The 22851-nt window shown below is 41.9% G+C and overlaps 2 protein-coding genes across 2 annotated transcripts; both read right to left on the bottom strand.

Annotated features, from left to right (window-relative positions):
* Positions 1-8092: 8092 nt before the first annotated feature.
* LOC137281016 (periaxin-like) lies at positions 8093-20736 on the bottom strand. The gene is made up of 2 exons (XM_067812178.1): positions 19267-20736; positions 8093-8149 (listed from the first exon to the last, which is right to left on the bottom strand). Exons 1-2 carry the CDS (start codon positions 20734-20736, stop codon positions 8093-8095), a joined length of 1527 nt encoding a protein of 508 aa, XP_067668279.1.
* Positions 20737-21336: 600 nt separating this feature from the next.
* LOC137281018 (periaxin-like) lies at positions 21337-22851 on the bottom strand. Its single transcript, XM_067812179.1, has one exon. The coding sequence runs from the start codon at positions 22849-22851 to the stop codon at positions 21337-21339; it is 1515 nt and encodes a 504-aa protein (XP_067668280.1).

A 22851-nucleotide genomic window follows, 5' to 3' on the forward strand; every position in this document is an offset into this window, starting at 1 on the left:
TTTAAAAGAATCAAAGTGAAAAGATAGATTCAGAACCAGAGGAAATCTAGACTTGATACATTTGAGGCTTTTTATTGCAGAAAGAACTGCTCAAGGGAAAATAATGCAGTTCAGGGACTTTGAGACAGAATGGCACTGTTCTGTACACCAGTGCGAACTCATCCAGACAATTTCATGGGGACACAAGTTATCCAAACTTGACTTGAATATAAATCATCATCCCCAGATGTGAGTTTCCATTTCAGAGTTAACAAATGGCCCACTTACCCTAACTGCCACAATCGGCTATGCAGAGTTGTTGCCCTTTGGCACGCCAGGAACCTATGATCGTGGGCTCGATTCCATGTTGTTCCTGATTATGATACCTAAACCAAATCCGAGTTCCTAGGTTTCATCTAAGTAGTTATCGCTTTAGGCCTGCAACACCTCTCACTTACCAACCACCTCAAGCTGACACGCAGTGAGTGAGTGAGTGGATGAATGAGAGAATGTAGTTTTAGCTCACCTTTAGCAGCATACAAATAATATCACGGCGGTGGATCCAGAAATGGGCTTAACACACTTTATGCCCATATGGATAAGCTAACTCGGTTTTGGCTTGACGAACGAACACTCTAACACAGAGCTATCGACCCGCTAGACTAACACCAAGTTTCTAAAATACATATTTTATTTTTTAAAAAAAAGATTTCTAAATTATGCTAATTCAAGACAAAAAAAGGAGACTAGACTAACTCATAGTCTCTGAAATGAATATATTTTACAGATAAAAAAAGCACATAGTTACAAAATGAAAAGGTGCACTGAGACTTTCTAAGACATCTAGATATTTTCTAGACTTGCGTGGGTTTTCTTGGATATATTTCCTTCATGGACGGTATGACAGACTACCCAGAGACTGTCTTCATTGTTTTAGAAAACTAAATCCGTTGTAATCTAGACTTACATGGACTGCATTGAGTACATGTTTTCGGGGTCTGTATGACTCTGTATGACAGACTCGATTATTTTGTATTTATCAAGTCAGTATTTCCGCCATATGGCTTGAATATTGCTGAGTGCGACGTAAAATCAAACTCACTCACTGTCCTTGAACCATATTATTTTCCTCCCAGCTTGCCCTTCGTGCAGTTCTAAGGCTCTAAATGAAGCAAGTGTAGATTTCTCCAAGTTGTGGTCGGAACTAGGCTCCTTTTTATTTTAAATAGTTTTGTTAGTTACTCTGAAAATTATTTATTCAGAGACTAAACATTAGTCTTGACCACACCCTCTCAGTTAGCAATAAACCTTCACCAGTTCACACTCTCCAAATCAGTACAAACCTTTTAAACAGCACCCTTCCAACACCGCCTCATCACGCGATCAACTTGCACAGTAGATATGTGGCATAGATCAACAGGTGGTCACAGTGAATTGTGTAAACGCATCCTCGTTTTCCGAGGTCATATCAGATGACCTTTGGCGACATCCGCCATTAGAGGGTATATGCCACCACGATGTCTGATCCATGTCGATTGTGTCCCCGAAGTCGCCGTCTCGATGCAGTGAGGTAATTTGTACCACTTCCCGATTAAATTATGATTGCTGTGTTTACCGTTGTGGGTCGGGCGGTAAAGGAAGGGCGAGTTTGTGTTGAAAATCCGGTTCTGATCCATCACATATGGGTAGGTGTCGTGAAGTACTTTCGTCAGTGATATATCTCTTGAAAAATGCATTCAAGAACGAATGTGAGAAACATTTTAATTGCTGCTTCCCCCTCCATTACTCCATAGCCGTATCGAGAAAGGTGCTGTAGGGTTGCCCCCATCCCCCACCCTCTCCTTTTTTTCTGTCCAGAAAATATGTTATATGGCCATTGAAACTCGGGTGAAAATGAAGTGTGCATCCCCCACCCTCTCCTTTTTCTCTGTCCAGAAAATATGTTGTATGGCCATTGAAACTCGGCCATTGAAACCCCCCACCCCCGACCCTCTTCTCAATAGCACACACCGTGTCCCCTTGTTTGTTGACAGAATCCGAATTTCCTGAAGTTGAGGTATAATGTATTCTATATATAATCGCGTGAATTGACTATTCGGTTAAGTACATGACTATGATTATGGATAGCAACTTCTTAAGTTTATTTTCATGACTTTTCGGGGCTTATTCCAGCCCCCTCATCAGGTTGAACTGAACTGAACAATAAGGCTTAACTGTTAACTGCCCATAGAGGCAGCTCAACCTGATGAGGGGGCTAGGATAAGCCACGAAAAGTCGTGAAAATAAACCCAAGAAGTTGCTATCCATAAAATTTGTCCTGTATTACTACGCCGACTTCTAAATGACTTTGAAGAATCATAATCGGCTAAAGCTCTACACTGTGCTTTTGACAAGGATATAAACCGGTACTTCCAGAACAATGTCAATATAATTTCAACGTGCACAGTTCCATCTCGAACGTGTACTGCTGCTTGCATCTCACTCCTTGTGACCATGTAATATGGAGGAGAAGGTGGAGGTGGAGAAGTGTGACCATGTAATATAGAGGAGAAGGTCGAGGTGGAGAAGTGTGACCATGTAATATGGAGGAGAAGGTGGAGGTGGAGAAGTGTGACCATGTAATATGGAGGAGAAGGTGGAGGTGGAGAAGTGTGACCATGTAATATGGAGGAGAAGGTGGAGGTGGAGAAGTGTGACCACGTAATATGGAGGAGAAGGTGGAGGTGGAGAAGTGTGACCACGTAATATGGAGAAGAAGGTGGAGGTGGAGAAGTGTGACCACGTAATATGGAGAAGAAGGTGGAGGTGGAGAAGTGTGACCACGTAATATGGAGAAGAAGGTGGAGGTGGAGAAGTGTGACCACATAATATGGAGGAGAAGGTGGAGGTGGAGAAGTGTGACCACGTAATATGGAGAAGAAGGTGGAGGTGGAGAAGTGTGACCATGTAATGTGGAGGAGAAGGTGGAGGTGGAGAAGTGTGACCACGTAATATGGAGAAGAAGGTGGAGGTGGAGAAGTGTGACCACGTAATATGGAGGAGAAGGTGGAGGTGGAGAAGTGTGACTACGTAATATGGAGAAGAAGGTGGAGGTGGAGAAGTGTGACCACGTAATATGGAGAAGAAGGTGGAGGTGGAGAAGTGTGACCACGTAATATGGAGGAGAAGGTGGAGGTGGAGAAGTGTGACCACGTGATATGGAGAAGAAGGTCGATGTGGAGAAGTGTGACCACGTAATATGGAGGAGAAGGTCGAGGTGGAGAAGTGTGACCACGTAATATGGAGGAGAAGGTGGAGGTGGGGACGTGTGACCACGTAATATGGAGAAGAAGGTCGAGGTGGAGAAGTGTGACCACGTAATATGGAGAAGAAGGTGGAGGTGGAGAAGTGTGACCACGTAATATGGAGGAGAAGGTGGAGGTGGAGAAGTGTGACCACGTAATATGGAGGAGAAGGTGGAGGTGGAGAAGTGTGACCACGTAATATGGAGGAGAAGGTGAAGACGTGTGACCACGTATTATGGAGGAGAAGGTGGAGGTGGAGAAGTGTGACCACGTAATATGGAGAAGAAGGTGGAGGTGGAGAAGTGTGACCACGTAAAATGGAGAAGAAGGTGGAGGTGGAGAAGTGTGACCACGTAATATGGAGGAGAAGGTCGAGGTGGAGAAGTGTGGCCACGTAATATGGAGAAGAAGGTGGAGGTGGAGAAGTGTGACCACGTAATATGGAGAAGAAGGTGGAGGTGGAGAAGTGTGACCACGTAATATGGAGAAGAAGGTGGAGGTGGAGAAGTGTGACCACGTAATATGGAGAAGAAGGTGGAGGTGAGAAGTGTGACCACGTCAAATGGAGGAGAAAGTGGAGGTGGAGAAGTGTGACCACGTAATATGAAGAAGAAGGTGGAGGTGGAGAAGTGTGACCACGTAATATGGAGAAGAAGGTCGAGGTGGAGAAGTGTGACCACGTAATATGGAGAAGAAGGTCGAGGTAAAGAAGTGTGACCACGTAATATGGAGAAGAAGGTGGAGGTGGAGAAGTGTGACCATGTAATGTGGAGGAGAAAGTGGAGGTGGAGAAGTGTGACCACGTAATATGGAGAAGAAGGTCGAGGTGGAGAAGTGTGACCACGTAATATGGAGAAGAAGGTGGAGACGTGTGACCACATAAAATGGAGAAGAAGGTGGAGGTGGAGAAGTGTGACCACGTAATATGGAGAAGAAAGTGGAGAAGTATGACCACGTAATATGGAGGAGAAGGTGGAGATGGAGAAGTGTGACCACGTAATATGGAGAAGAAGGTGGAGAAGTATGACCACGTGATATGGAGGAGAAAGTGGAGGTGGAGAAGTGTGACCACGTAATATGGAGGAGAAGGTGGAGGTGGAGAAGTGTGACCACATAATATGGAGAAGAAAGTGGAGGTGGAGAAGTGTGACCACGTAATATGGAGAAGAAGGTGGAGGTGGAGAAGTGTGACCATGTAATATGAAGAAGAATGTCGAGGTGGAGAAGTGTGACCATGTAATATGGAGGAGAAGGTGGAGGTGGAGAAGTGTGACCACGTAATATGGAGAAGAAGGTCGAGGTGGAGAAGTGTGACCACGTAATATGGAGAAGAAGGTCGAGGTGGAGAAGTGTGACCACGTAATATGGAGAAGAATGTCGAGGTGGAGAAGTGTGGCCATGTGATATGGAGGAGAAAGTGGAGGTGGAGAAGTGTGACCACGTAATATGGAGAAGAAGGTGGAGGTGGAGAAGTGTGACCACGTAATATGGAGAAGAAGGTGGAGGTGAGAAGTGTGACCACGTAATATGGAGAAGAATGTCGAGGTGGAGAAGTGTGACCATGTGATATGGAGGAGAAAGTGGATGTGGAGAAGTGTGACCACGTAATATGGAGGAGAAGGTGGAGGTGGAGAAGTGTGACCACGTAATATGGAGAAGAAAGTGGAGGTGGAGAAGTGTGACCACGTAATATGGAGAAGAAGGTGGAGGTGGAGAAGTGTGACCATGTAATATGAAGAAGAATGTCGAGGTGGAGAAGTGTGACCATGTAATATGGAGGAGAAGGTGGAGGTGGAGAAGTGTGACCACGTAATATGGAGAAGAAGGTCGAGGTGGAGAAGTGTGACCACGTAATATGGAGAAGAAGGTGGAGGTGGAGAAGTGTGACCACGTAATATGGAGAAGAATGTCGAGGTGGAGAAGTGTGACCATGTGATATGGAGGAGAAAGTGGAGGTGGAGAAGTGTGACCACGTAATATGGAGAAGAAGGTGGAGGTGGAGAAGTGTGACCACGTAATATGGAGAAGAAGGTGGAGGTGGAGAAGTGTGACCACGTAATATGGAAGAGAAAGTGAAGGTGGAGAAGTGTGACCACGTAATATGGAGGAGAAGGTGGAGGTGGAGAAGTGTGACCACGTAATATGGAGGAGAAAGTGGAGGTGGAGAAGTGTGACCACGTAATATGGAGGAGAAGGTGGAGGTGGAGAAGTGTGACCACGTAATATGGAGGAGAAGGTGGAGGTGGAGAAGTGTGACCACGTAATATGGAGAAGAAGGTGGAGGTGGAGAAGTGTGACCACGTAATATGGAGAAGAAGGTGGAGGTGGAGAAGTGTGACCACGTAATATGGAGGAGAAGGTGGAGGTGGAGAAGTGTGACCACATAAAATGGAGAAGAAGGTGGAGGTGGAGAAGTGTGACCACGTAATATGGAGAAGAAGGTCGAGGTGGAGAAGTGTGACCACGTAATATGGAGAAGAATGATGAGAAAAATGAGTTTACAGCGTTAATATGTAAGGTGCAGGGATTCGCAACCTCCTCTGCTCCTTTTGCCCTGAAATGTTCTTAAATGCCTGTTGAAACTGGAAATGAAGTGTGCACCCTCCCTTTTCCTAAGAACGGACATCCCCAATACGACAAGTAAGGTATACTTGGACCCCACAACCTTACATCAAGGTTCTGTATGTTTGAGGCTGTTCCGGGTGTATCAGCGACTATGTGTGCACAAACACAGGCGCTGGCGCGGAAATATTTGCAACAGACACACCTGCAACCCCTTTACATTAGTAATTTTATTCATGCTGTATATCGCAGCGTTTCTGTTTCAAGTGTTGGTTTCAAGAGTAGGTTATGGATCTAGGGTTACATGTGCATTTAAAACTTAAACATATATGACACGAATCCCCATTTTCTCACTAAGCGAAATAGCATGTGTCTGTAAACACGGTTGGGGAGCACGGAGGTTCTTGCGTTCACCGGTCATGCATGTTCGTTTCTCCAGTGGAACACCTTGGTGGTATATAGATAATACATTAACAACATAACCCGTCTATAGATACATGCTGTTATCATGTTATACCTAAGGAACTTAACTGAGTACCCTGTGTAATTTTGCAATGATTTCAACACGTACTTAATACTTCTATGGTGACCCCGATGGCAAAATCTAGACTTGCCACGTATCCTTTCTAACAGAAAGCATTGCTTGAATCGCATGTGACAAAAGACAGGCATGGATTTTGCGTCAAATCACGCCATTTTTTATTGTCTTATGTATGTGTGGTGTTAAAAGTAATATATTTACATTCCTTGTGAGATGAGCGTTCATCAGATATGTCACATGGCATAAGTATTGACAAAATATATCTGTGTATAATCATTTTAATGAATTTGGCGGCCATCTTGAAATTGGCGGCCATTTATCAACATAGATTGGCGCCCATCTTGAAAATGCCACAAGGTAGAATTTGCAGAACTTTGTATTTTGCACATGGCAATGACGTTCTGAAGATTTACTGAAAAATTCAGCTTTCTACTATTTTTGTCCAATGTCATGTCTAATGCTCATGGTATATAAGCTATCTAGAAGGCATTCTTTCAGCTTTTTCAACGATCGAAGAGAATGCAACGAGCCACTATTTCTAAACATAACAATCTTTTGTTTAAATTTACTTTCATTAAACCATTTTTGATGACATTTGAGTTGGTAAAATGCTTGGTAAAAGATGCATACATGTACTACCCATCAAACGTTTAGAATCACTTAAAGCATTCACTACATGCTATGCAAATATAATCGAAGATGAATTTCTCCACTAACTTGTGGGAGATCAACTACTTACCTTATGCAGATGAACTGCAAGAGGAGCATCCACCAAATTGTTGAAAAGCATGTGTAAGTAGCGTACATGTGAACATCTACGTTTTGGTGTAAAATGTCCTGAAGATCCTTCATTTTCCCCCGAATTTTATCCTTTATTGACTTCTTCACCACAATCTTTTCAAGGCTGCGAATTTGCTTGACAATAAATCCTCCGAGTAAACAGTATCTTTAAACAGAATTGAATATTTTGTATTGTAGTTTAGAACAGTTGCCTGAAGTTGCCTATATATCCACTACTGAGTCAAAACGTCTTATGGGAAGTATTTGCATGGATAATTTAACATACCGAAAACAAGAGTCTCATTAACCTATTCACGTAATAACCGACTTTTCAGCCGATCCGAATTTTCGCGTGTGAAAGTGAAAATGGACACAACACACAACGCTGGTTACACTGAATCCCAATTCCTCGTTTCATAAGAAAATGGTATTTTGATTTAACTTTAATTACACCGTATTTCTATATTTTATGTCAAGGTTTAGGCAGCAGACCTTAACTAAGAAATCTCAGGCTGGCCATGTTTTGATGAGGTCGTAAAATGACTCAAAATGCATCTAGCTCACTGGTTACACCTGTCATGTGGTTTTAGCGCTTATTCAGTTTAGTTCCTGAAAGAACGATGAGACCGATAGACCGAGAGATTTCCAAGCTTTCTCAATAGTGTGCACCTTATACATGGTTCATTAATATATCCGTGTACTGAAACACATCTTTGGCAGCTGCTGGTTTTCCATTTAAAACACTGTATATGGTCATGTCGTTGAGAAAAAAAAAAAATATTTAACATTCAAGTGTTTATATCCGCGGAAAACACGGGTTAGCCGCCCGCGTACGCCCGGTCGGATGCACAGGCTCCAAGGATGTTGTTGTTGCTCATGATATCGGTCACTTGGTTGTCTGGTCCAGCAGCCGTCATACAGTTGGAATAATGCCTACCGATGCGTTTTATTCGACAAAGTCGAGAAGAACAGCTTGGCTGGTTGTGACGATGGCATTGAAAGACTGAATAAAGAGGCAGTAAAATATACTTTTTGCCATAGCACTTCTTGGTTATAAGGGCTGATCTGATGCTATAATCGATTCTGGACCAGACAATCCAGTGACCAACAGAGAACTGGAGAAATCACCCTATCCCGTTATTTATGATGCCGCCATATAGATGGAAGATAAACGAATGAACAAACAAAACGTACAACCTGTAAACAGTCTCGACACTCATACAGAGGAGATTTTCTTGTTTGTCCGAAATTACCACAGACGGTAAAAATCTAGACTTGCCACATATTCTAGACTTGCTTACACAGGTTACATTGAGTATATTTTATCAAGGGTTATTATGGCAGACTCTGGAGATCATAATATGAAATGTGTTTAAACAAAGTCAACACTGACTTGAATTTTATGTTTACCGAGCGGCAGGCGGAGAACTGACATATGTCAACGTCTTTTGTTTTCGACGTCGTCGGTGATCGAACTCGCGACTTTCCGCTCTCTGTGCGGACGCTCTAACCACTACACCATGGAAATAATCGAGTGAGTGAGTGAGTGAGTGAGTGAGTGAGTGAGCAAGTGGAATGAATGGATTGGGATTTACTCCGTTTATTCCACCGATCCAGAAATAATATCACTAGTTACATTTTGGCACATTTTAACCTTGAGAAATATAAAATCAGCATGGACCTTCGGCGTTAAGAGCGAACTCCTTTTATTCCACTGATCCAGAAATAATATCACTAGATACATTTTGGCACATTTTAACCTTGAGAAATATAAAATCAGCATTGACCTTCGGCGTTAAGAGCGAACTCCTTTTATTCCACCGATCCAGAAATAATATCACTAGATACATTTTGGCACATTTTAACCTTGAGAAATATAAAATCAGCATGGACCTTCGGCGTTAAGAGCGAACTCCTTTTATTCCACTGATCCAGAAATAATATCACTAGATACATTTTGGCACATTTTAACCTTGAGAAATATAAAATCAGCATTGACCTTCGGCGTTAAGAGCGAAGGCTTCAATAACTAGGTTACTCCACCCTGCGGGTCGCCAAAGGTTCCGGAAAGGTGCTGGAAATTGTGACGATAGGTAACAATTATCTAATTCATCAATATCGTTTACCCCAGGTCTCCAGAACTCAACACCTGCATGCCCACCTGCCTGGTGTCGACTCAAGTGAAGCATTCATTTCAGATATGTGTAATCCTGTCAACAGATCTTGTCACGCCCCAGGGGATATATCTTGTTATCACTCGTAAATAGAGACATATGTTCACATGTCATCTATCTCGCTACACACATATATTGCCATTGGAATTACAGAATTACATCGCAGGGATTTATATGGTTTACATAATAAATAGAAATAGATTACACTCTTCTGGCACTTTTCTGAAACGCCCTTTTTCGACGGTGTATCAAACATTCTCTGCTCCGATGCGCTTTCATTTTTCTGGGGTCCGTCTCAAACGACGAATTGATTACGAAAACATGCAACTTCATGAATAACGACCTGGGCATTTCGAGGGATGGGGCGTTGTCAAGCTCGTACCCTTGGTTGACACATGTCATCTTATCCCAATTTGTGTACATCGATGCTCATGCTGTTGATCACTGGATCACCTGCTCCAGGCAGGACATACGGACAAAAGCATTCAACCCCTATGCATGATATTTGCATGGTTTCAAATTAATTCAATCATTATCACCATCGCTATCACCATTACCACCACCACCACCACCATCATCATCATCATCATCATTGTCGTTGTCGTCGTCATCGTTCTATTTGCCCTGCATTGATTGGTCTCCAAGCACAAAAATCCCACCTGACATCGTTATAAATCGACGTCGCCCTTTATGATACGGCCCCTCTTGTCGAATACGGGCCAGATACACTAATACTGATGGTTGATATACAGATCTTCGCAGTTTACCGGAGCCTGTCATCAAAGGGCCGATGCATAAATACAAGACAGACACGAATATTAAATGATAGAGTGTGTTTGTCAGAGAGAGATTTTCATCCCGATTACCTAATATCTGGAGGAAGTGAAACAGCTCGTTAAACTCGTCTTCATATTCTGTTTAAAAAAAAAAAAAAAAAGAATTAAAAACCCCAACACGTGGATGTAATATCGGGTAGTGTCATGTCTTATCTTCAGGCCTAGTCCGTCTCACAGTCTGAACCTCATTAATCTCCCTGCTGCCATGCCCTCCCACAGCAAAATAACATTTCCGCGTATCTGAACCGACAAGCTTAGCTTGGTGCTGTTCCATTGTGGATTATTATTATTTACGTATTGTTACATTTGTAAAATAGTTTCGAAAGACAATAACAAAGCAAAAATAATAAGATTTCGCGATTTCCAAAAACCTATATGGAAAATGTCAGATAAGTATGTCAAATCATATAAGTTCAAGGAAACTATTGTTGTTGGTTTACGGCAGTTTCCTGTGGCTGAAAGTATCAAGTTTACTTTCAGAGTCTGGAAACTGTCGGAAACCAACAAGGTTAGTTTCCAGAAATGGAAACTGACAGGAAAGTATCATTGTTACTTTCCACTGTATAAAACAACTGGAAAAGATCATCGATGGTTTCCATTAGTGAGATCTTGAATGAAACGATTGTAGAAAAATAAATGTGACTCCATATGCATATATCCAGAAACCTACATTATACTGCCTATGTGCGATCCCTGAACCGGTTAAGCCCTAAATGAAGCAAGTCTAGAGTCCCTTCGCAGATTATGAACCGTTCCCTAGAATACTATACATCTACTACTAGATATTTGTATAGCGCCGATATCCAGTTGGTGCAAACTGCACAAGGGCGCTTTGTTTTTCCCTCGATCATTGGATGTCCATCACAACGGCACATACTTATTTTCAATCTCAACTCCCTGGGGATCATACAACTCTTGCAGCCTACCAGGCGCACTGAGTTAATCCTTACAAGGTGCCCATCCTTACGAGGTACCCATTCACAACTGGGTGGACTGGGACAAATAGTCACAGCACTTTGTCCATGTTTACTTGCACGTTTCTGTACCCGCAACTGGGTGTTTGCACGTATTCATGTGGGAACCCGTGAAGGTCCTTATGTAGAATATGTCTTCAGCAACCCATGCTTGCCATAAAAGGCGACTATGCTTGTCGTCAGAGGCGACTAATGGGATCGGGTGGTCAGGTTCGCTGACTTGGTTGACACTTGTCATCGGTTCGCAATTGCGCAGATCAATGCTCATGTTGTTGGTCACTGGATTGTCTGGTCCAGACTCGATTATTTACAGACCGCCGCCATATTACTGGAATATTGCTGAGTGCGGCGTAAAATTACCTCACCTCACCTCACCTCACCTCACCTCACCTCACCTCACCTCACCTCACCTCACCTCACCTCACCTCACCTCACCTCACCTCACCTCACCTCACCTCACCTGACCTCACCTGACCTCACCTCACCTCACCTCACCTCACCTCACCTCACCTCAGGTGTTGTGACAACACTGAAAGAGTCTGTACTCCAAGGTTTTAACAAGGCTCGGTCCCGGCACCTCCAAGCTCGCTGGATTAGCAGCCTGGCGCCTTAGACGGCTCGCCCACCGCTCCCCCGGGTTCAGGAATATTCTGTCTACCTGGGGCTCTTTTTCATTGTAAATGGGTTCATTTGAAATAGTAAGAATTACAATATTCAGACACTAAGCGTTAGTCTACTTCAGGTAATATGCTGTCAAATTCTGTGTGTGAACACTGTCTCAGCAAAGATTCTCAGTTACCGTGGGTTCATTCTGATTGGGAGACAACCCCCAAGCTAGAATACCGTGAATAATACCGTTTAATCTCAAACATAACATACGTTATGAAATAATAAATAAACGGTCTGAACAATTCAGGCAATCCCGAAAATCCAATGATCAGCCGCATGAGCATCGGTCGACTCAATGGGGATACTATGACATGTGTCAGCCAGCTCAGAGAGCCTGACTGCCGACCCCTTCTCTTACAGCAAGCATAGTTCGTGAAGAACAATTCACCTCGACTTATAGTGACCAATATTGACCGAATCGGACGTAAAATATACCCATCCGCGAGGACGTGACCACACTACGGTTGGCAAGTTCATCATTCCTATTCAACTCTGTGACGTCAGGTGATACGTGAAAATCTTCTGCTTCTGTAGCTGGACAACCATCCCCAGAAAAAAACCTTCTGAGAGTAGGGGCCATTAACTTCAGAACCGATATGATATACCAGTTGTTCACAGCGATAATATAACCTTTTTCATTCGGAATTCCGCCAATATGTATTTGTTTTCGAGACAAAGAATTTTTCCTGATATGTACTTGTTTTCAAGGTAAAGAAAGAGGCAAATGCTGAACGTTTCGGACACTGGTTCCAAAGGTTTACAAACCCGACGTTAATCTCCCGATCACAAAGTATTCCTGTCTCGAATTCGAATGTTACAGCAGGTATTATCACCGTCTCGAGTGGTCACCAGCGTCAGCGGCAAATATTGTTGTTATTCATTAGAGCAAACTAACCAAATACTAACTGTCTTTGAAGATGTTTGTCATTTATATCATTATGAACATTGTTTCATTTGAGGAAAATCCGTCACAATCATCATCAAAAGTGTAATATGTGGTCGGGCAACAAAACCCAATCTTCCATGGAATGAAATAAAACGTTCACCAAAAACCAGAACAAGTGTAGATCTACAGGACAACTTCAAGACAACCTCTATCTCAAGTAGTGTATAGAATGTATACATAATTTTGAATTCAGAGATTAAAATTAGTTTGTATTGCTATTTCTACAAAAGAATGCGGAAAATACGAATGAATACAAAAGTGAATATATAAACAAGGGTTCACCGATATAGATACGTTTTCCCCCTATACATTACATAATACGGTATAGAGATTACGAATGAGTGAGTCTAGTTTTACGCCACTTTTATAAAACATCCAGCGATATCACGAGGGACACCAGAAATGGGCATCACACACTGTACCCATGAGGGGAATTGAACCCAGGTATTCGGCGTGGCGAGCAAACGCTTTAACCATTAGGCTACACCCCACGCATAGCAAGCCAATTTGGTTCGTGTAAGCTTTATATTTCGATAGTATTGAGGGCCTGTTTAATCCTTTTAGCAAAAATCATGTGTAAGATCGTATTTTTTTAAATAATGGTAACTAAACATTTGGCATCTTATCTAGGTTCTGTTGCGATGCGAATTAAAAAAAGTGGATGAGTTTCAGTTTTACACGTTTTATCAACATCCCAGCAACATCACGACGGGTGACTTGAGAAATGGGCTTCACGTACTGCACCCATGTGGGGAATCGAACCGTAATGATCAAAGGCTTAACCACTCGACTACCCCAACGCCCAGAATTAAATACATATATATAATCATCCTTAAAACGTACTGTATCCCTCTGTAAATCCGTAAACAACTCCCCTGTGACAGCTGTGATTACATGAAATAGTGTTATGTGCCTTAAAAGCTCATCCATCTAGTGATTAAAACTGACCACAATTTTAAGTATTTAAAGCTGTAATTTTTATCACCATGATTTATGCCTATGTGTGCACCAATAATTTCAAGTAGGTGACATTTAGTGCTGAATGGTGGGATGGGTGTGTTCCACTTCCTGTGCTCGGAAAATTAGCCGGGCAAGTTTGACAGAACTTGTGTTCTGTTGTAGTTTAAAAGCCAGACTCTACATGGAAAGTGTGTTGATTATTTTTTAAAAGATATAGGGTTACTATAGAAGTCTATGGGAAAACATTATTATAGTTTGGTGTAACCTGAAAAAGGGCCAAGGAAGCAAGTTTCAAGGGGCATAACTCCTGTTGCCTTATTGTTGCAGTCAATCTTGAAGCTCAGCTGATGGTTATCGACGTGCTCACTAAGCTGAGAGGGTCAGTGGGCAGCACTGTCATGACCCATGGAGATCCCCGCTAGAATTAGCCTTCAGTACTACGTGAGTGTGTAAGTTAATATTTAACGTCACCTCGACAATATTTGCAGCCATATCGTGACGAGAACATTAGCAAGGAAAAGGACTACATGTATATTATAAAACCTGTCAACGAAAAACAATAAAGCAACTAGTGTATCACAATTTGAATTAAAACTAGTGTGGAAAGTTAAAACTGATATCACTATTTGGACAATACAATATAAAAACAGGTTATAGGTCGCCAACAACTGAAGGTAGATCACCATACTAGGGACCATGGGGACTTACAGTTCCTCTGCTACCTGCAATGGACTCTAGTTGGATTTACATCATCCCCTCAGCCGCTGGCGAGAGGACGAAATGCTAGCCAAACTTAAAATAACGTGAATAATGTATTTACATCGGATGTTTGGGAACTTACGAACCCTCTCAGGGGACCACACTACGTGAACATGCTAGTAGTACGAGGACAGGAGACCACACTACATGAACATACTGGTAGTACGAGCACAGGAGACCACACTACATGAACATGCTAGTAGTACGAGGACAGGAGACCACACTACATGAACATGCTAGTAGTACGAGGACAGGAGACCACACTACATGAACATGCTAGTAGTACGAGGACAGGAGACCACACTACGTGAACATACTGGTAGTACGAGGACAGGAGACCACACTACATGAACATACTAGTAGTACGAGGACAGGAGACCACACTACATGAACATACTAGTAGTACGAGGACAGGAGACCACACTACATGAACATACTGGTAGTACGAGCACAGGAGACCACACTACATGAACATGCTAGTAGTACGAGGACAGGAGACCACACTACATGAACATGCTAGTAGTACGAGGACAGGAGACCACACTACATGAACATGCTAGTAGTACGAGGACAGGAGACCACACTACGTGAACATACTGGTAGTACGAGGACAGGAGACCACACTACATGAACATACTAGTAGTACGAGGACAGGAGACCACACTACATGAACATACTAGTAGTACGAGGACAGGAGACCACACTACATGAACATACTAGTAATACGAGGACAGGAGACCACACTACATGAACATGCTAGTAGTACGAGGACAGGAGACCACACTACATGAACATACTGGTAGTACGAGGACAGGAGACCACACTACATGAACATGCTAGTAGTACGAGCACAGGAGACCACACTACATGAACATGCTAGTAGTACGAGGACAGGACACCGAGGGTATGGGAAGGACAGACTCTAGCTTGGTTTGGTCGTGTCCATACCTCTACATGTTGTGTTTTCATTTTTTATTTTCTTCCATCTCTTCTAATACGGGTATTCAGTAAATTACCTTCATGACGTAGATGGTGTTAGTGAAGTAGTGGATTTATAGAAGATTAGGGGGGTGTCCCAGTCACAAGCTTTGATTTAGTCGAAGTTTTAGCAGGTAACGGACTGTTGTTACAACAAGGTAACATGTGTTTCCTTTTAGTTCGTTTTAATCGTAATTTACTGCATATGGAGACCCGTGAAGGTCCGGGGTAGCAATAGACGATACTAAACGAACTTCCGTGTAATACCATTTTACCAAGTTTAATAAAAATGGTATTTCATGGAAGCGAGTTTAGTATTCTGTTTATTACTTGCCAACATAAATAGACAGAAACTGCAGCGGTGTTGCCTACAGTAAGAGGACTCTCTGGTTTGTGCGAGTCCAGCAAATATTACACAGAATCGGGCAGTAATAATAGGCCTTCCGCAACCCATGCTTGCCATAAAAGGCGACTATGCTTGTCTATAGAGGTGACTAACGGGATCGGGTGGTCAGGCTCGCGGACACGTCATCGGTTTCCAATTGCTTAGATCGATGCTCATGCTGTTGATCACTGGCTTGTCTGTCCAGATTCGATTATTTACAGACCTCCGCCATATAGCTGGAATATTGCTGAGAGCAGCGTAAAACTAAACTCACTCACCAAGATCACTCACTCACACTAGTATTGGTCACTACTCTATATGGATTAAAAGCAAGTGTTTTTATGTTATGTTCGGATATTAACATTGTATTTAATGAACTTTGGGGGATGATAAATCCTCTGTTGGGAATAAACACGGGTGAATGAAATAAATCGTGCTGATTTATGTATTTGTCACCCCCATGGGATGACCGGTCGCTGAACTGTGCCTGTATCTAAGGAGCTCTGTTGGCGTTAAGGTGGTCAAAGTACCATGCATTAACAGTAACTTACGACTCTCTTAGTGCTAAGAGAGCTTCGAAAATATAGGTCCAGATCAGCGGCATGATATTCAACTAACCATGGCGAGGTTCGCCAACTGCACTTCGTGCATGGAATATAATGTGGAAAATGTATCTGTGTTGCTGTACTTCAAGTCGAAAGGCAGATTGTCATTCTTTAATGCTGCTGTCAAAACAGTTCCTATCTAGACGCGTTGCCTCAGTGAAATTTCCTTGTCCCAACTGACCACAACTGTCACTAATGTAATCGTAATTCGCATACTTTAACATTGACCTAGGACTGTGGACGCACTACGATCGCCTGGCAGAGCGTATAGTGCTGCCCTACAACCTGCGATACGACACATCAGATGCATACAACGTATGGATGAAGCTAGGTATCGGTACTAATATAGACACGTGTTACGTCACACAGGGTCAGTGATATGTCAGTTGAACAGTGAGTGAGTTTAGTTTTACGCCCCTTTAAACAATATTCATGATTGGACACTGTGTTAGCAATTGATTACACAACTGATGTGGTCAAAAGTAACATATGTTATATTTGGGATTACGTTTTTTTAGTAAAGAACAGATTCTAGTGGGGTTTTTTTGTTGGGTGGGTATAGTCAGCGTGGGAATCGAACCCACACCCTCAGAGTCAGGCACCTAATCGCCAGCAAGAAGTCGCGGACTTTGTGTGCTGACGATTAGGTGCCTGCCTCTGAGGGCGTGGGTTCGAATCCAGGACGGGACTCAACCCAACCTAAACACATATTGGAATCTGTACTTCACAGAAAAAGTTTAATCTCAAAAAGCACATATGATACTTATTAGCAATTGTTCATACAGCAGTGTGAAGTCTATATCTGGTGTCCCCGACCGTTATATTGCTGGTATAAAGCACAGTAGAACCAAACTCACTCACTCACTCATGAACCAGGTAGTCTGATCTGCTCCTCTGTTACAGGGGCGGTGGGATAGCCTGATGGTTACAGCGGTGGTTCGTCACGCCGAAGATTTGGGTTCGAATCCCTACATGGGCACGTTGTGGGAAGCCCTTTTCTGGTGTCTCCCACAGTGATGTTGCTGGAATATTGCTAAGAACGGCTTGAAGCTAAAGTCACTCACACATTAGATAAGTAATAAAATTGTATTGAAAACCTGTATCGCATTTGTTTGAATGATGGCTTGAGGACAGGTAGAGCATGGACTCATGGTGAAAGTAAATGTGCGCGGGCGCGTGTGTGAGTTTTTGTGTAGGTTCGTGCGCTTGTGTGTATGCGTATGAAGGTGCATGTGTTTGTGTTTGTGTTTGTGTACATGTTTGTACTTGCGTGTGTTTATGTGTAGGCGTGTGTTTATTACCAATGTTTTCATACAACTCTGATATTACCTATGTCTCATGTTCTGTACAATACCCTGATCCAAAACATGGCATACCGAGTTAAGAATTGTGGAACAGTCAAATACGAACTTCGATGCGTCGAAGTGACTATAGTCTCGAAATTAGTTTCCTTATTCCTTTGTTAATCCCCATTTCGCGGTTATTTCATACCTTCGGATGAGTCGAAGTGTTTCTAAAGGTCTCTTCTTTTTCAACACAGAAGCCTTACAGCAATTACATTTTACTCACCCATTCAACATCGGAAAACTCGAAGTATTTATGAAAGTCAATTCATCTTCGACACAACGACCTTACAGACCTTACATTTACAGACCCATTCGAACTAAACTGGTCATTATATTCCCGTTTCCATGGATACAGGTAATAAATGTACACTGTCATGCATAACTCATATATAGATTGTTCATTAACATACATATCTACGTGTGATGCTTATTATCTCACAACAAACCGGGTGACCATTGTTCAGTGCTGGATCTCTGATACAGATCACAAGCTGTATTGGAGAAGCTGTTCATAATACTTGTACCATTGGGGGAACATTCTCATAAGCATAGTCAAAGTTTTTTCATAGTGTTGTCAGCAACGCGGGGGTGTCACCAGTCGGTTGTATGGGGGATATGCTGGTTCTGGTGTCCAGTGCACGTGTACATCAAACACATGTACGTTGACAACCCATACCCACTTTGACAATACCCGCATTGACACCACTCACATTAGCAATGCTCACTTTGACAACACCCACACTGACAATGCCCACATTGAGAGCACCTACGATGACAATACCCACAGCGACAATACCCATATTCATAATACCCACTTTGACAATACCCTATTTGACAATACCCACACTAGAAACACCCACATTGACAATACCCACTTTGGCAATACCAACTTAAAACATACCCACATCGATAATACCCACATTGACAAACCCACAATGACAATACCCACTTTGAAAGATCCACTTTAACAATACCCATGATGACAATACCCGCATTGCCAATACCTACATTAACAGATCCACTTTGACAATACCTACAATGCCAATACCCACACTGACAACACCCACAACGACAATAGTGCACCCACATTGACAATACCCGCATTGACAATACCCACTTACAAATACTCATTTTGCCAATACCCACACTGACAACACCCACACTGACAATACCCACACTGACAACACCCCCACTGACAACACCAACACTGACAACACCCACACTGACAATACCAACATTGGCAATACCTACATTGACAACACCCACTTACAAATACCCATTTTGCCAATATCCACACTGACCACACCCACACTGACAATACCCACACTGACAACACCCACACTGACAACACCCGCACTGACAATATTCATTGACAATATTCATATTGACAATACCCATATTAACAAGGCTCAAACTGACCGTACCCGAATTGACAATGCCCACTTTGACAGTACCCACATTTACAATAATCACTTTGACAATACTCACGTTGGCAATAAACAGGTTAAGAATGTCAATATTAACAAAATCAACACTGGCAATACCAACACTGGCAATACCAATACTGACAATACCCACATTGACAATATCCGCAATGACAATGCCCACTTTGACAATACTCACTTTGACAATGCCCACTTTGACAATACTCACTTTGACAATGTCCACTTTGACAATACTCACTTTGACAATGTCCACTTTGACAATACTCACTTTGGCCATACTCACTTTGATAATACTCACTTTGACAATACTCACTTTGGCAATGTCCATTTTGACAATACTGACTTTGACAATGTCCACTTTGACAATACTCACTTTGACAATGTCCACTTTGACAATACTCACTTTGACAAAATCCACTTTGACAATACTCACTTTGACAATACTCACTTTGACAATACTCACTTTGACAATGTCCACTTTGACAATGCCCACTTTGACAATACTCACTTTGACAATACTCACTTTGACAATGCCCACTTTGACAATGCCCACTTTGACAATACTCACTTTGACAATACTCACTTTGGCAATGTCCACTTTGACAATACTCACTTTGGGAATGTCCACTTTGACAATACTCACTTTGACAATACTCACTTTGACAATGTCCACTTTGACAATGTCCACTTTGACAATGCCCACTTTGACAATACTCACTTTGACAATACTCACTTTGGCAATGTCCACATTGACAATACTCACTTTGGCATTGTCCACTTTGACAATACTCACTTTGACAATGTCCACTTTGACAATACTCACTTTGACAATGTCCACTTTGACAATGCCCACTTTGACAATACTCACTTTGACAATACTCACTTTGGCAATGTCCACATTGACAATACTCACTTTGGCATTGTCCACTTTGACAATACTCACTTTGACAATGTCCACTTTGACAATACTCACTTTGACAATACTCACTTTGGCCATATTCACTTTGACAATACTCACTTTGACAATACTCACTTTGGCAATGTCCATTTTGACAATACTGACTTTGAGAATGTCCACTTTGACAATACTCACTTTGACAATGTCCACTGTGACAATACTCACTTTGACAACATCCACTTTGACAATACTCACTTTGACAATACTCACTTTGACAATGTCCACTTTGACAATGCCCACTTTGACAATACTCACTTTGACAATACTCACTTTGACAATGTCCACTTTGACAATACTCACTTTGACAATGCTCACTTTGGCCATATTCACTTTGACAATACTCACTTTGACAACACTCACTTTGGCAATGTCCATTTTGACAATACTCACTTTGACAATGTCCACTTTGACAATACTCACTTTGACAACATCCACTTTGACAATACTCACTTTGACAATACTCACTTTGACAATGTCCACTTTGACAATGCCCACTTTGACAATACTCACTTTGACAATACTCACTTTGACAATGCCCACTTTGACAATGCCCATTTTGACAATACTCACTTTGACAATACTCACTTTGGCAATGTCCACATTGACAATGCTCACTTTGGCATTGTCCACTTTGACAACACTCACTTTGGCATTGTCCACTTTGACAATACACACTTTGGCATTGTCCACTTTGACAATACTCACTTTGACAATACTCACTTTGACAATACTCTCTTTGACAATGTCCACTTTGACAATGTCCACTTTGACAATACTCACTTTGGCATTGTCCACTTTGACAATACTCACTTTGACAATACTCACTTTGACAATATTCACTTTGACAATACTCACTTTGAGAATACTCACTTTGGTAATGTCCACTTTGACAATACTGACTTTGACAATGTCCACTTTGACAATACTCACTTTGACAATGTCTACTTTGACAATACTCACTTTGACAATACTCACTTTGACAATACTCACTTTGAGAATGTCCACTTTGACAATACTCACTTTGACAATACTCACTTTGACAATACTCACTTTGGCAATGTCCACTTTGACAATACTCACTTTGACAATACTCACTTTGACAATGTCCACTTAGACAATGCCCACTTTGACAATACTTACTTTGACAATACTCACTTAGACAATGCCCACTTTGACAATGCCCACTCTGACAATACTCACTTTGACAATACTCACTTTGACAATATCCACTTTGAGAATACTCACTTTGACAATACTCACTTTGACAATGTCCACTTTGACAATACTCACTTTGACAACATCCACTTTGACAATACTCACTTTGACAATGCCCACTTTGACAATACTCACTTTGACAATACTCACTTTGGCAATGTCCACATCGACAATACTGACTTTGGCATTGTCCACTTTGACAATACTCACTTTGGCAATGTCCACTCTGACAATACTCACTTTGACAACGTCCACTCTGACAATACTCACTTTGACAATGTTCACTTTGACAATACTCACTTTGACAATGTCCACTTTGACAATACTCACTTTGACAATACTCACTTTGACAATGTCCACTTTGACAATGCTCACTTTGGCATTGTCCACTTTGACAATACTCACTTTGGCAATGTCCACTTTGACAATACTCACTTTGACAATACTCACTTTGGTAATGTCCACTTTGACAATACTCACTTTGAGAATGTCCACTTTGACAATGCTCACTTTGACAATGTCCACTTTGACAATGCTCACTTTGGCAATGTCCACTTTGACAATACTCACTTTGGCAATGTCCACTTTGACAATACTCACTTTGGCAATGTCCATTTTGACAATACTGACTTTGACAATGTCCACTTTGACAATACTCACTTTGACAATGTCCACTTTGACAATACTCACTTTGACAATGTCCACTTTGACAATACTCACTTTATAAATGTCCACTTTGACAATACTCACTTTGACAATACTCACTTTGGCCATACTCACTTTGACAATACTCATTTTGACGCCACTCAGTTTGACAATACTCACTTTGACGATACTCACCTTGGCCATACTCACTTTGGCAATGTCCACTTTGACAATACTCACTTTGACAATGTCCACTTTGACAATACTCACTTTGACAATGTCCACTTTGACAATACTCACTTTGACAATATCCAGTTTGACAATACTCACTTTGACAATACTCACTTTGACAATGCCCACTTTGACAATACTCACTTTGACAATGTCCACTTTGACAATACTCACTTTGACAATGTCCACTTTGACAATACTCACTTTGACAATACTCACTTTGGCCATGCTCACTTTGACAATACTCACTTTGACAATACTCACTTTGGCAATGTCCACATTGACAACACTCACTTTGACAATACTCACTTTGACAATACTCACTTTGGCCATGCTCACTTTGACAATACTCACTTTGACAATACTCACTTTGACAATACTGACTTTGAGAATGTCCACTTTGACAATACTCACTTTGACAATGTCCACTTTGACAATACTCACTTTAACAAGATCCACTTTGACAATGCTCACTTTGACAATACTCACTTTGACAATGTCCACTTTGACAATGCCCACTTTGACAATATTCACTTTGACAATACTCACTTTGACAATGCCCACTTTGACAATGCCCAT

Source organism: Haliotis asinina, chromosome 4, assembly GCF_037392515.1.
Source record: "Haliotis asinina isolate JCU_RB_2024 chromosome 4, JCU_Hal_asi_v2, whole genome shotgun sequence".
Lineage (NCBI taxonomy): Eukaryota > Metazoa > Mollusca > Gastropoda > Lepetellida > Haliotidae > Haliotis > Haliotis asinina.